The sequence below is a fragment of the Glycine soja genome, chromosome 14 (assembly GCF_004193775.1).
Source record: "Glycine soja cultivar W05 chromosome 14, ASM419377v2, whole genome shotgun sequence".
In the NCBI taxonomy this organism is placed as follows: domain Eukaryota; kingdom Viridiplantae; phylum Streptophyta; class Magnoliopsida; order Fabales; family Fabaceae; genus Glycine; species Glycine soja.
The window spans coordinates 4338242-4352202 of NC_041015.1; the positions used below are offsets into that span (position 1 = coordinate 4338242).

General features: G+C 30.8%; 2 protein-coding genes across 2 annotated transcripts; one reads left to right on the plus strand and one right to left on the minus strand.

Moving 5' to 3' along the window:
• The first annotated feature begins 3124 nt into the window (after positions 1–3124).
• On the plus strand, positions 3125–4064 carry LOC114384420. The gene has a single exon (XM_028344086.1). The coding sequence runs from the start codon at positions 3282–3284 to the stop codon at positions 3846–3848; it is 567 nt and encodes a 188-aa protein (XP_028199887.1). The 5' UTR covers positions 3125–3281; the 3' UTR covers positions 3849–4064.
• Positions 4065–7846: 3782 nt separating this feature from the next.
• Positions 7847–10452, minus strand: LOC114384326 (peroxidase P7-like). Its single transcript, XM_028343990.1, has 4 exons — positions 10166–10452; positions 9376–9567; positions 8758–8923; positions 7847–8499 (listed from the first exon to the last, which is right to left on the minus strand). Exons 1-4 carry the CDS (start codon positions 10394–10396, stop codon positions 8108–8110), a joined length of 981 nt encoding a protein of 326 aa, XP_028199791.1. The 5' UTR covers positions 10397–10452; the 3' UTR covers positions 7847–8107.
• Positions 10453–13961: the final 3509 nt, after the last annotated feature.

A 13961-nucleotide genomic window follows, 5' to 3' on the forward strand; every position in this document is an offset into this window, starting at 1 on the left:
AAATCACAATCAAGACGTGAGATTCTTCATTAAGGTTGTAAATAATTTTGTGCTTAAAATTTAGGAATTAGTCTCCCGTTGTTCTAGTTCCTACAACTCATTATATCATAATAATATTGAACTAATGTCATGTTGTCTTAGTGCATGCCATGACCGTGGAAATTCTCACACCGTAGTTGTTGTGGGTTATGGTTGTCAGTTTAATCTTTTTAATATGATGCTTGCTACACCTTGGGTGTGGCAACTTTTGGTTGTTATTTCTCCAATTTTCTTCAAGTTTCCAGGCTCCCAATTGTCCTTCTCTTATTTCTGAATCACTCCAAGCCTAGATCCTTAAGTTCCAAGGCCAAACCAATCAATGACAAACCTCCCTGAAACATATAAAAACACACCTCAAGAGTTCCAAGTAACTTATAATTAAACTAAGGAAACCAATAAAACAAAGATAAAACTACTAATAAACCCAAAATGCATACAAACCTATATGGTATAAAAAAATGTTACACATCACTTACAAACACATATGATTAAATGTAATTTTGTTTTTATACTTTCTTTGTCACACACACAAATAGACTTTTTTTTATACTCTTTCCTACTCTTACACATAGAGTTTTCATGATTATCAAATATACAAATTAATTTTGTAATAATTAATAATTTAATTACAATAAAAGTCAAATAATAATATTGTAATAACATATTTTTATACAATTTAGCTTTTCATTTTTTTGATTTTAAAGATTTTTTCATATCTTTTTTACATATTTAAATTGGAATTTTTCCAATATATATAATTTATTTAAAAATATATATCACTAAATTAAATTGATTAAAAAAAGAATAAGAGTAGGTTCCAGCCACATTAATTTTCTTGATCTCAATGAAGACAGTATTAGATACTCTCGTTATCTCAAAATAAGTGTTGTCTTAGATTATTTTATATAAATCAAGGAAAATTAATAAATAAATAAAAGATAATAATACTTTTACAAAAATTAATCTTATTAAATAGATTAAAGAGAATGATATTAATATTAAATTCAAAAATTAAAATAGTATTGGTAGAAAAAGAATTAATATTTTATTAAAAATTTAAAAGTGATACTTGTATTTTTTTTTTAGATACGATACTTATTTTCAAACATGTAATATAATTTTGACAATTCACTATCTCCAAACCTAATCCCAGCTTTTTCTGTTGTGATGTCTAATTCAGATCATTCTTCGTGATAAATGAACAAATCAAAAGCAAATTTCATATCAGAACGAAGTTGTTTAGCACCCATATGGAGCGTAACGAATCTGCCCCCACAGCATAGCAATGGCAGTAACAAGTGAATTCTGTTATTTAAAGTGCAATATATATAGAAAAAAACACATGAATAAGAGGTCCTAACGTATATATTCCGCATCTCAACATGGCATCCTTGAGTGGAGTAGTGTCAATTAACCATAACTTTCAGATTAGTGAAACAACATATTTAAATCCTTATAGATACACAATTAATGCTTAGCTTGATTTCATTTAATATGTTATTATTTCACCATTCAATGTATCTGACTCACAGTAGATTTCGGAAACTCCTGCATCAAATTCTTTTTCCAGTACTGGACCATTGCATGCATGGTCCTGCATGCTGTTGATAATTCACCGCTAAGTGATATCGATATATAATGGTAATTTCTCTTTATAGTAATGGGCCATTTTTTAATTATTTTATTACACGTCGCACAGAATATCCAATTAGTGAGGTGCATGGTTGATAATGAACAAATTTTCATCTGGCGCAGAAATTAGAATTATATTTATCTTAAATTAGACTCCATTTTTAAAACATGCTGGTATGGGTGGGTTGATCAAATAATCAAATTTGTTTTGAGAACTTAAGACTGAGCAAAACGTGTACGAAAGATCCAGTTAACGGTATCCACATGTAGGTGTAATTCTCCAATGAAAAAGCATAGGACTTTTCTGATCACAGCTCATCCCATATGTGACATTTCATGGCTAATAAATAATGGTAATACCCTTGACACTGTTACGTACTGTCTGATATGTCTCTATCCGCGAAGCCCGAGTAGGTGTTGTTCATTAATTTCTTCCTGCTATTTAATGAGGATGAACTTTCAGCATCCAATATATCCAAGCTTGGGTACAAAATAAAGTTTGGTAGGAGAAGATTATGGTGCAAAATGCAGGCCTCTCAAACTATACCTAACACATTGTACTAGCAACAGATAATTAGATGGGTTTATTTATTCATTTATTTGGTTAGAAGAGATAAACGTTGCCAATCAGATAATAATTCACGTGGCATGCATTGATTAATTTTAGTGTCCTTGATGTCATTGGATTTGTTTATCTTTTTCTTTTCTTTCTTCATAAATATCCTCCTTAAAAGATAATTTTTTAACACATGATTAGACATAAAATATAGGTATCTCTCTTATAAAAAATTCAAACCCTAATTCGATACATTATGAGAAATTAATCTTTTTTAAGGATTCAATTTTATTAATATGTCATGTGATACGATTCCTTGATCATGTAGAACTTTGAGACCTTTCACATTAACCCTGTTGATCGATGTTACTTAAATTGTGCACGAATAATAAACGAGTATTAGATTTCTAGCATATGGTATTTCAATTAGGTAGACATGAACTCTTTATTTAGGAAAGCAATTATACAGTACTAGTATGCAGTATATATATTTACAAATTTCTCCTTTCTCATTCATGATCACGACATGTTTTCATTTATTACAGTGTTCCCCCGTAACCAAATTCCCTTTCCCCTCATCCGTTTCTGAGCACCAATGATTTATAAAGGAACTACCTTCGCTAGTTTAGTCAATGGTCCAGATTCTTCCATAAATAATTGAGCAACTACCACTAATAACCCATTCAATTTCATAGTTTAATTACCAACTATCTATATCATGCATTAAATCTCGCCACAACTAAATTCGTGCCCTCCAAAAAATCCCTATCATTAAATTGATCGAACAGCCCGGGCCCTCCGATCCTTGATTAAATCCCTATGCTTAAATCAATTCCCATATGAAGTAACCCAATTCTTCAGTAATTTTAGAAGAACATGCACCCTTTATTATATTTATACGTTTTAACTCTTAAGAGAATTAAGTACGGGGAAGTCATAAAACAATATTTCTAAGGTCTAGATAGCAAATATAAGAGTGTGCACACCTTGTTGTATGAGGCATGTTATAGATTATGGTTGAGATAAAAAATAATCATAGACTTCAATATCCGAAATGCTCAACGATGGTGATGCCAATCATGTCTCAATTGAGAAGTCCTTCAGAATAAAAGAGGATGATAGGTTCTTCTCAAGGCTAATGTCCAAGGAAATCTCCATGGCTAACTCTTCTTCAAGGGTCTTCTATTATGGAGAAACATCAATTGCAGTCCCTTTCATGTGGGAGGCACAACCTGGCACCCCCAAACACCCTTCTTCTGAGACTTCTCTGCCACCCCTTACACCCCCACCTTCATATTATTCCAATTCCAAGTCCAAAAACAAGAGAAGAAACTCAAAGGCCAATATATTTTCATGTTTTATGCCAAAGTTTATAGGGTCAAGAAAGGCTCATGTGTCACCAACATCATCTCGCTCATCTTCCTCATCCTCCTCATCATCATGGTCATTGGTTTATCCAGCATACTCATATTCCATGAGGGACACAGATCAAGGAAGCATCTCTTTCTCACGCTCTACAACTGTTCGCTCTTTTCTCAAACACAAAGCTTCAAACGGTTTTAGAGGCTTCTATCCCTTTGGAAACATAAATAATGCAATTGTGAGCCATGGAGCAGTCTAGTTTGTGGAGGTAACATAATTAGGACTTGATTTTCTACACGGTTTACATATTGTGGAAAATCTTTGAAAATGTAGTTGTTTGGTTGGTTATTGTGTGTGGGCTTTAAAGGTGTTGGACATAATAATTTCCTATCTCATGATTTAGGTTGAGATTGTATATGCTTTAAATTAGAAGCCTTTTTTTTAATATAATATACTTGAGTATAGTTAAATCTTCTAATTAGTTAATTATAGCAAATCTACATATTCAAGTGGCCAATTTATACATGCGCCTAAATGTCTAATTGGAATCATAACTACCATATCAAAATAATAATTAGAGATGAGTACAGTTCTATTTTATTTTATTTTTGGCGATACAGAAGGGAAGTTAAAAAATAACTACAGCAAAACACAACATGACGCAAGGTGAGTAAATTTGGAATTTTGAACATGAGATAATTCTGTTTTGGGTACATAAAGCTTGAAATTTTTATTCAATTTAAGCTAACTTATACTGTCCTTTAAAAATTCATGCACACCACGTTTCTTAAGTTTGATATATTGGCTTGAACTTCTAACATTGTACAAGTTCTGTGTGATCTAAAGGTCCTTCTCCACTATTTTATCATCACTTCGACCCGTTTCCGTAATAATGGGACTCTTTATCTTAATTCGTTTTTTTATATAAAAATATATCATTCTTTTATTGGACTATCATTATCCTAAACTGGTGCCTTTTTCATTGCTAGGCCTTTCCCAATCTAATCCTCCATTTTTGCCAAATCCCATCCTTTTCCTCTTATAATCTAGGAATTGACTGGTGTATGACACAGAGAGACGACCAAGTTACACAAGATGTTATTTTGTTCGTATTAAAATTTTCACCTATCTCAATCACTTAGTGCTTGCGTTATTTTATTTGTGTTGTTTTTTTAATTTACATCAAATGCATCTGTATCGAACTGTTAGTAGCTTACTATGCTTTTTGGGTCAAATAAGAGCTGGATCTGACCACAAAAGCCCTAAGGCTAAAGCCCAAAGATAAACAATCTGTTTTTTTTTCTTGGGCAAAGATGAACAATCTAAAAATGTTCCATTCGTTCAATATATAAATAAATTTAGAAAAAAAAAAGTATATTTACATCTCTCGATTTTCGTCTAAACTCCACTTTAGTTCTTATACTTTAAAAATGATCATTGACTTCATATATTTTATAATTGATAAATTTTGTTTCTCACCTAGTATCTTAAGTTCCATAAAGAAAAATAAAATTTATTAATTATACAAAAATACGAGAATTAAATTATGGTTTTCAAATCAAAATCAATTTTGTCCAAAAATAAGAAACTTAAAAGATATTTTACCCATGAATTTAACAAAAACATGATTGAGTGAAGCAAAACAATGTTTTAATGTTGATAAATGACAAGTCATAAGCTGGAGTCTCCATTAAATTTTTTGAAATGAGATAAATATATATTTTGTACAAATGCTTTTTTATTACAAAAAAAAAATAGATTTTCCCTATCTTAAACTAGGATATTATTACCTCCCCTGAAGTTCTTTTGTTCCGAAAGACAACAAGAATCTAACAATTTCATTGAAAAGCTTCAGGAGAGAGCATCTAATTCCCCTCAAAAGCTAAAGACGAAGATAACATCATGATAGGATTAATCTAATTAATCTTGTTTGGCTCAAAAACAAAATCATAATGCATTTTATTTCGTCATTAATCATAACAACTACTCATGAACTCAACGACAAAAACCAAGAATTTGGGCTGAAAAAAGCCCGATAGAACCAAAATACGGGTATCTATGACTTAGGCTCACTAAAATCACGATTCGATTATGTAATCTATAATTGAATTGTGATTCCATTACACTCTTTTTTTTTTTTTTCACACTTCATTAGTGTAATAGAAGTGTGTTTCCATTGTGTATCTAGGTGTAAAAAAAGTATATAATCAAACCATAATTTTGTTGTACAAGTGAGAGTCAATTAAGAAAGTATAATGAAAGTATGATTTCATTCATAATGTGCTACGGAATCAAACTTTTATTGTACATTTTTTTTCTAAAAAAGCGCAACAAAAGTATTGTTTCACTGCATAAATTATTACATAACGGAATTATGATTCTGTTTTGTCACAATTTAGTAATGTAACGATAACACAATGAAAATATAATTTCATTGGTTTACCAAAAAGGATAGGTGGGTGCCAATATGAAAGGGAAGAAACAAAAAGACATTTTGGTATTTGCACATTCATGGTAGAGGCCCAAAACAATTTTGGAGAGACCAATATCAATTTTCTTTTCGGTTCTTAGATATCAAATGGGCACACGCTCCATTGACCCAAAACAAAGACAATTGCTTCCTTCGGCTTCAATGTTGCTACCTGTACCTTTTTGAACTTCTGGAACATCTATTTTGAAAATGTAAAATTACATTTTGGAATAATGTTTACACGAGGTTGATATTTATTGGATCATTGTACGTGATTTTTTTCTTCTCTTGATTTTTACATTGACTATTCCGAAATGTAATTTTACATTTCAGAATAGGTACAGGAAGCAATTAGAGACGTGCAGAAAGTAATTGCCGGAAACAAATCAAGAGAAGAAAAAAATCAGTTCAATGATCCAATAAATATCAATCTGGTGTATTTAATTGTGAAAAAAAAAATTATTGCTTATATAGATAGTGCGGACAAAAGAGATGATCAGAGTATATTTCTTTGTTGTGAAAATTAATTTAAAGTTCAATGCTTTAACGAGGCACCAAATTGTATGCTTAGCGCCAATTAAAACTAGAAAAATAATGGAAACAAACACCTAAATAATAAACGAAGTCATGACAAGCTTTTGACAAGGAGGTGAAGCGACAAAAATAAAATGGATTAGCTCAAATAGGAAAAACTTATGACATAACAAAAATTAAGACAACAACGTTTAGAACACATGGTACTTGTTCTTAAAGATATGGTTTGAAGTAAGGGTAGGGAAAAATCTATCTGGTTAGGTGACAAGACTCATTCATTACTCCTTAGATTCTTTATATTAATTCAACGCCCTCAATTTTACGGCAAGTATTAAGAGCGGTTATCTTCTTTACTTTCATATATAGTTGAGTAATATCCCATCGGTTGATATCGATATGGTCGTGGTTTTTTTTTGGACGACGTTAGTAAATGTCAATTAGTGTCTTTGATATTGGTTAAGAAATTAAAAGAATTTTTTTTTTATTGAGATACATTCATGACTTTTTTATGCACTTCTATGATCTCTAAAATAAATAATTTTTTCTTTTAATTTTTTAATTAATGTACTAAAAATATCAATTAGTAAAACTCAATAAAGTAATAATAGAGTCAATGACTAGTTCCTTCACCTAAATGCCTTTTATTTCGTGGCTCATATAATTGTCTAATCATGTATTTTCTCTAAACTTATATATAAGTAAAAATAATTAATTTTACATTAATTAAGAAAATTAGTTGAAATCATTTAATTTTCTTAATCTTAAGTTAAAAATAAAGTTATTTTTAAAATATTTTTTATTAAAACTTATTATAATGAGTTATTGAAAATAAAATTAAAATTAAAATTAAAAGAATGATATTTTAAGAATAATAAGATTAAATGAGATAAAAATAGTTAAATTTATTTATATTTAAATTCAATATATAAAATTATTTTTTTTCTTATATATGAATCCATAGTATTATATTTAGCCTGTACATTTGACAGTAAACAGTGAGGAATATCCTCAACGATGAACCTTAATTAGCTGGCAATTAGACCCTAAAAAATGTTTGAGATGTCGTGATCTCAGTTCACATTTGATAATTTGTCATTCGTAGATGAAAAGAGTCATTGAAAAAGCTACTAAAAGAATTAGATGAGATGTTAAATGTGGAAATTCACATGAATTATTTGCGTACGTCAGAACAAAAGTTTGGTAACAAATATGAAAAGTGAGCTAGAAATTAAATTGACATAAAAAGCAAAAAATAAAATAAAAATGGGAGTGTAATTATGATTAATTATAATTGTGAAAGGAAATTAAGTGACCAAGGAACTTGTACATCGAAGTCCTTCAACTTCAACATCACCACTTAGAAGCAAATTAAATTAACGTAATAGAACAATGTAGGTACACTTGGTAGCACACAAAGTGACAACATAGAAATGAAATCAAAACACTCGTTTAACAACTTATTACACACACATGCATTGATATCCAAATTATGTGTAGCTCTTTTAACACTTCAATTAGTTGACCCTCCTGCAGTTCTCCCTTATTTCTCCGCGGGAGCCAGTAAGGGGACTAATGTCTCCCATCCTGATCATGGCGGCGGAGAAATCGGCGAAAAAGGAGGCCGGGTTGGTGCTGTAGGTACGCACTAAGGAGTCAGTGGAACCACCATTGAAGAGTTCTTGGTCGGAATGGATGAGACCCTTCTTCTGAATGAGGTTCTTGAAGTAGTGGTTGTCAAAGAAAGTGGGAGTGGCAAAGTTAATGGGTGCAAGGTTGTTGTCCCCTGATCCTGAGGTTCGGGGACACCTAGATTGTCTCATGCGGGCAAAAGAGCTATCTATGTTGCTCTCGTTGTAGATTCGGGCTCTAAAGGTTGTGCACCTTGCTTGTCCAATTGTATGACCCCCTAGAATATGCAATGGAATGAAATTAAAATAATAAAAAAAGAGAGTAAATGATTGTTGCTAAGGTAACAAGTTAATAAAAAAAGTACCAAGAGGAACTCATTTTAATTTTGAGAAATGTTATGAACACAATTTTTAAATTACTCTTTTCAATCCACTTCTAATTGAAGGAGTCTCGTTTTGTAATTTTTAATCATGTTTATAGTATGTTAAAATGAATGTGTTAGAGAGCATAATATTAGGCTCTTCTATAATAGTACCAGATAGTGCGACCAAGTCCTTGGTGGAAAGTCCGAGAGTGTTAAATCTGGATATAAGTTGGTTGAGGTTTGAAGTGGGTCTTGGGATGCCATTGTTGGCAGCAGATTGGCTTGCCGTCCTAGAGTCTCTTCTTCCAAGTTTCACATCCCATGTTGGGCCTCTAAGCTGATCAAATTCAACAAAATTTTCAGTTCACGTATACTTGCATATGTTTCTGATGTGTGTGCAGAATGGAGAAGTGGAGATTGTTTATTCATGTACATAGGAAACGCGCAAGCTAAATTTTCCTCTGTTTAGATTGGTGTGAAAATGGAAGAAAAAGAAAAGGCAAAGAATGAAAATGACAATAACTGTTTTCTCCAAGTGATAGAGAAACAAATAGAAAAATAAAATTTTAAGGATCGAGGTTAATGGATGTCTTTTCAAAAAGGATACTTTGTCTTATATAAAATTATTTATCAGGAATATCTTAAACATTTTATGCATTATTTTTCTTTTCTTTCCTTATACAACAAATAATTGCCATGCCGATACTCTTTTTTTATAATATATACATATATATGCATGATTAAAGTATTAAACTATATGCAATGACATTGAAATAAATAATTGCTTACGATCTCAACAGAGTCTCTGGCAGCGATGGCAAGAATGTCAGCGCAAGAAACCACACCCGGACACACTTTCTCCACAGCTGATTTGATTTGGTCGATCACTTCAAATCCACGGGCAGAATTCCTGTTAGGTCCCGCGTTCTTCTCTCCGGTGAAGCTTGATGTGTCATCAAGTAGAATCGACCCATCACACCCCTGCAACATATATAATATTTATTTATCCAATTAGAAAATTTATTAGTCTCTTTATATATATATATATATATATATATATATGTATCAACAAAGTCAAACAAAAGTAAAATTACTATCGGACATAAATTACACTGATCATGAATAACCACCATTGATATGAACTATGGTGACAAAAATAAATGGGGTTACTTTAGTAATTTATTACAAGAGTTGTACAAAATGTAATTGCAAAAACTAGCTACAAAAGTTTGCTTTTATGTAAAATAGTTGGTTAGAGAGGTGAATTTGATTAAACTTAAAAAAATAATTTTAAAATAAGTGTTATTTTAGAAAATAGATAAGATTTGTTTCTTAAAATAAATAAATAAATAATTTAAGCAAACACAAAAAAAATATTTATTTTATTAAAATAAACACTTATTTTAAAAAATAAGTTTAAATAAACTAACCCATATTATATATAACTTAAATCAAATGTAAAGTAAAAAAATGTTTGGGAAAGAAACAAGAAGGCAAAATTTAAAATGTTAACTTCTAGCAGTAAATAGAATTGAAAGAAGAGTGTTTAATTAAGAAATGTTAAAAAAAAATTACGCACATTAACAAAGCAATCGTGGAAGAACAAACGTAGGAGAGAAGCACCCATGCGGGTCTCCTTTGATATGGCCGATTCCACTGTGCGTTTCACAGTGTCAAAGAGTTTTGGGCAAGAACTGTAGTAGAAGTTTGTGTGAAGTGTTGGATTGGCATTGGCACTACTAGTATTAGTCCCCAACACGAGGACCAAAAGGGCCAAAGTGATCATAAAGCTAGAACAAGACGAAGCCATTTCTCTAAAACCCTCCAAGTAAGTAATTAACTCTATATGATGAGAATATGTGTTTCCTAAGTGCGTGCATATGTCACATATTTATATGGCCACTAGTCCCCTCGCAAGGTTAATTAGTTAATGTGAGATTAAATCTCAAGGTGCTTTGTCTCTCTTCCGTTACCTAACCTAACACGCAGAACTAGCAAAGAAGTTGTCAATGCATGGAGTTGTTTACTTTTGGTTTGTAATTTGATTAATCAATTCATAAACCTGCTTCGTTTTTCTTTGAACCAGTGACTTGCGTCGGCTAGCCATGATTTGTCAAAGTGTTGGCAAAGTAGTTAGTAGATTTTTTTTCAGGGTCCCATATTATAATTATATGATGTTACATTGTTACCCACAATTTGATGCGTGATATTTTCATGCAATCGATACAACTTGGCAGCCAAAAATGCGAACCTTCTTCGACTGTTGATTTAATCTAAAGATTCCAAAATAAACACCTAAAGAGTGAAGGAAATTTGAATTATATACCTGAATCGATTTAATCATGTATGCACCTTATATTATATACTCTATCATATATGCATTAATATCAAAGAGGAATTCATCTTTAATCAATCTTTATTAAGGAATAGTAGTGCATGGAACAATAAAAAAACGTGAGAATGATATATACCTCCCTCTTTTTGACGATTAGGGTTTACATGTACCAAAAAATTGTTTGATAAGGCGCGCGTGATCCTCAACTTATTCTTGTAGTGGCTTTAGTTATTTTTCTTCTCTTGTAGACTTATACACTGTGAACCACATTATACATACATGTTATAAATATTACATGCAAAGGCGCCAACAGCTTGGGAAGGGTTCGGGGATCAATTTAGTCGGTGGCACTGCTGTCAATATAAATTCAATGAAATAAAATTTTGGAGATTTAAGATGAGTTGGATGACTAATGAAAAAGGAAATAAGAGTAAGATTACGGGTTCTCAATTTTCTCTCTTAATAAAATTAACATTCTAACCATGAATATTTGCTGAAAAAAAATTATATTTTATTTAAAATGAATCCTAGATGGACCGTACAATTGATAGATCTCGTTATTGTATTACTTAATGTAATAGGTGGTTCCCTCTAGATGTTGGGTTGAAGTACCTCCAGTATACTCTCATAAACAAAATCCTCTCTTTTATTCATAAAAAAATAGGAAACAAATATGATATAATGGAAACTATATTATTCTTTGGACGGTAAAATGTGTGCTGTGGAGAAACTGTGGAGAAAGAAACCACAACAAAAAAAATTAATAATTAAAACCTTCAAATTATAAACTTTGTTCAACAACTTTTTTAATGTAACAAAGAAATCCACAATTTTTGTTGTAAACAACACATTCCATGTTTAAAAGTAAATTAAAAACAACTTTATAATGAACAATGGCAGAGCACCGCACCCTAATGTTAGGGAAATACTAGTGATTATAAAGAAAAATAATATAATTTATTGAAAACATAATGACATATTGGTACTCACCACAAAAAATATTAGTTCATTAATTATCTTGTTAGTTTTCAAGCTTGTCTTTGTTAATATAAATTTTGTTTGATGAAAATAAACTTGTAAATATATATAAATACTCTAAATTTATACTAATGATGCATTATATTAATGGGTTCTTCTAGTGGCGTAGAAAATTGATATATACCATACATAGTTGTATTTACTAGCAACAACATAATAAAGACAGTCAATCAATATAGATTGATCCGAAATCTGAGATTACATTGCTACACTATGATACATTAATTATAATGTTAGAGGAGAGAAATGAAATGACTAACCATTGGCACCCTACAAATTTTTTTGGTGTTAATCCATAGAGATTTTTCCTTTAATTTTTTTTAAGATATTTATTTATACTGATATTTACTAATCCACCAATTTACCTGAAAAATAATAATTATAGCAAGCTAGCACTTAGGATGGATCAACAAAAATACATTATTAGACTAGCATGGTTTCTAATCATCAATTGTGAATGGATCATGGGATCATAACCAGCGAATTTAAACCAAAAATCAAAAGAGAACTGCTTTATCTGAAGTGGAGATAAACTTCCTAAAAAAAAGTGGAGATAAACAATAAAGATAAAAAAACTACGAAGCAAACTAAAATTGTTCCTCCACTGTTTCAAAAAGATTATTAAAACTAGAGTATGGTGGAGAAAGTAATGGGTGACGGTCAAAGTTAAAGGAGGGTTGAGTTGTTAGGAACAACCGAACAAGGGATTTTTCCCCTGGTCCCTCTCTTCCTCCCTTCAAATTCTTGGAGTGGTTGAAGTACAGGCAGATTGAGTTTTTTTTTTTTTTTTTTTGTCTGCCACTCATTTCCTTGTTTGAAGTAGGACCATTCTCAATAAGTATTTAACAAGAAAAATAAAATAAAAAAGTAAATACATTTAGTATTTTTTAAAAACTAAAATCAACTTATATACTTTAACTTTTGAAGAAATTAAATAAAAAAAAACTATAAAAGTCATAAGTTCAGATCAAATTATTTTACCTTGTACCTCAAATCATTTCAGTAGTTGTATTCTCTTTTCTTATAAATATTTAAGAATAAAATCATCTAAATAGACTTAGGTTGTGCATCTAAATATTTAGTAGTGAGAGTTGGTAAAGAAAGTTATTAAATATTTACATTCACCCGCGAAAAGGCTAATCCCCATAAAATAGGTAACAACAACAACAGCATGTGTTAGTACTCCTAGAAAAACAGCATGTGTTATGTTAAACAAGTTAGCTCATCATGATTAGCGGGCAAATACCAAGTTTTTGAAAATGAATTAAGAGAGAAATTAATTGATACAATCCTAAGTTCCACGTTGATAACGGTGAAATTTACATTAAATTAATAGTTAATTCTGATTAAGAATAATTACAATTTTTTCATTTTAACATTATTTTTAATAAAATAATGAATAAATTGATATCATTGTAATTTTTTACAAGCAGGATTTAAAAGAAGAAAATCTCAAATATTTTGGAGAAAAATTGATGCAAAAACGTAAAGAAAAAGTTGAAGATTGTAACAGCCCGCTTAGCACTCACTCAGGTGTCAACTCAGACTTAGTGCGAAGAAGATTCATGAAGAAGCCCAAAGGCACCCTTAATATGAACTCTGCCCTAAGCGCGTGATCATTGTCATACTCGCTCAGTGCAGGGAAAACAAAGGAGAAATAGATACAATGAGACTCAGAGTTCTCTAAAGAATATATCCTTCTGGATCTCAAATAGGAAAAATCTTCTTTGTTATTATCCCCTTCTCTTTCTTTGTTCATCTCTTTCTTTTATCTATCCACATCAGTTCCTAAAATGTAAAATCTCTCTTGACAATGAGAGACTAAACCCCATGGTTGGGAGTTTGACATGCCAACTATAGTAATGTAAATTTGTCATATTATCTATATAATGCAAACTCTTTTTATTGCTTTTTTCTGTGTTTCGTTGTTTATTGATTATGGTCTAATCACTCATGCTCATGGACTGTCTATTCATACTCAGACTTCTATTCTATTTTATTA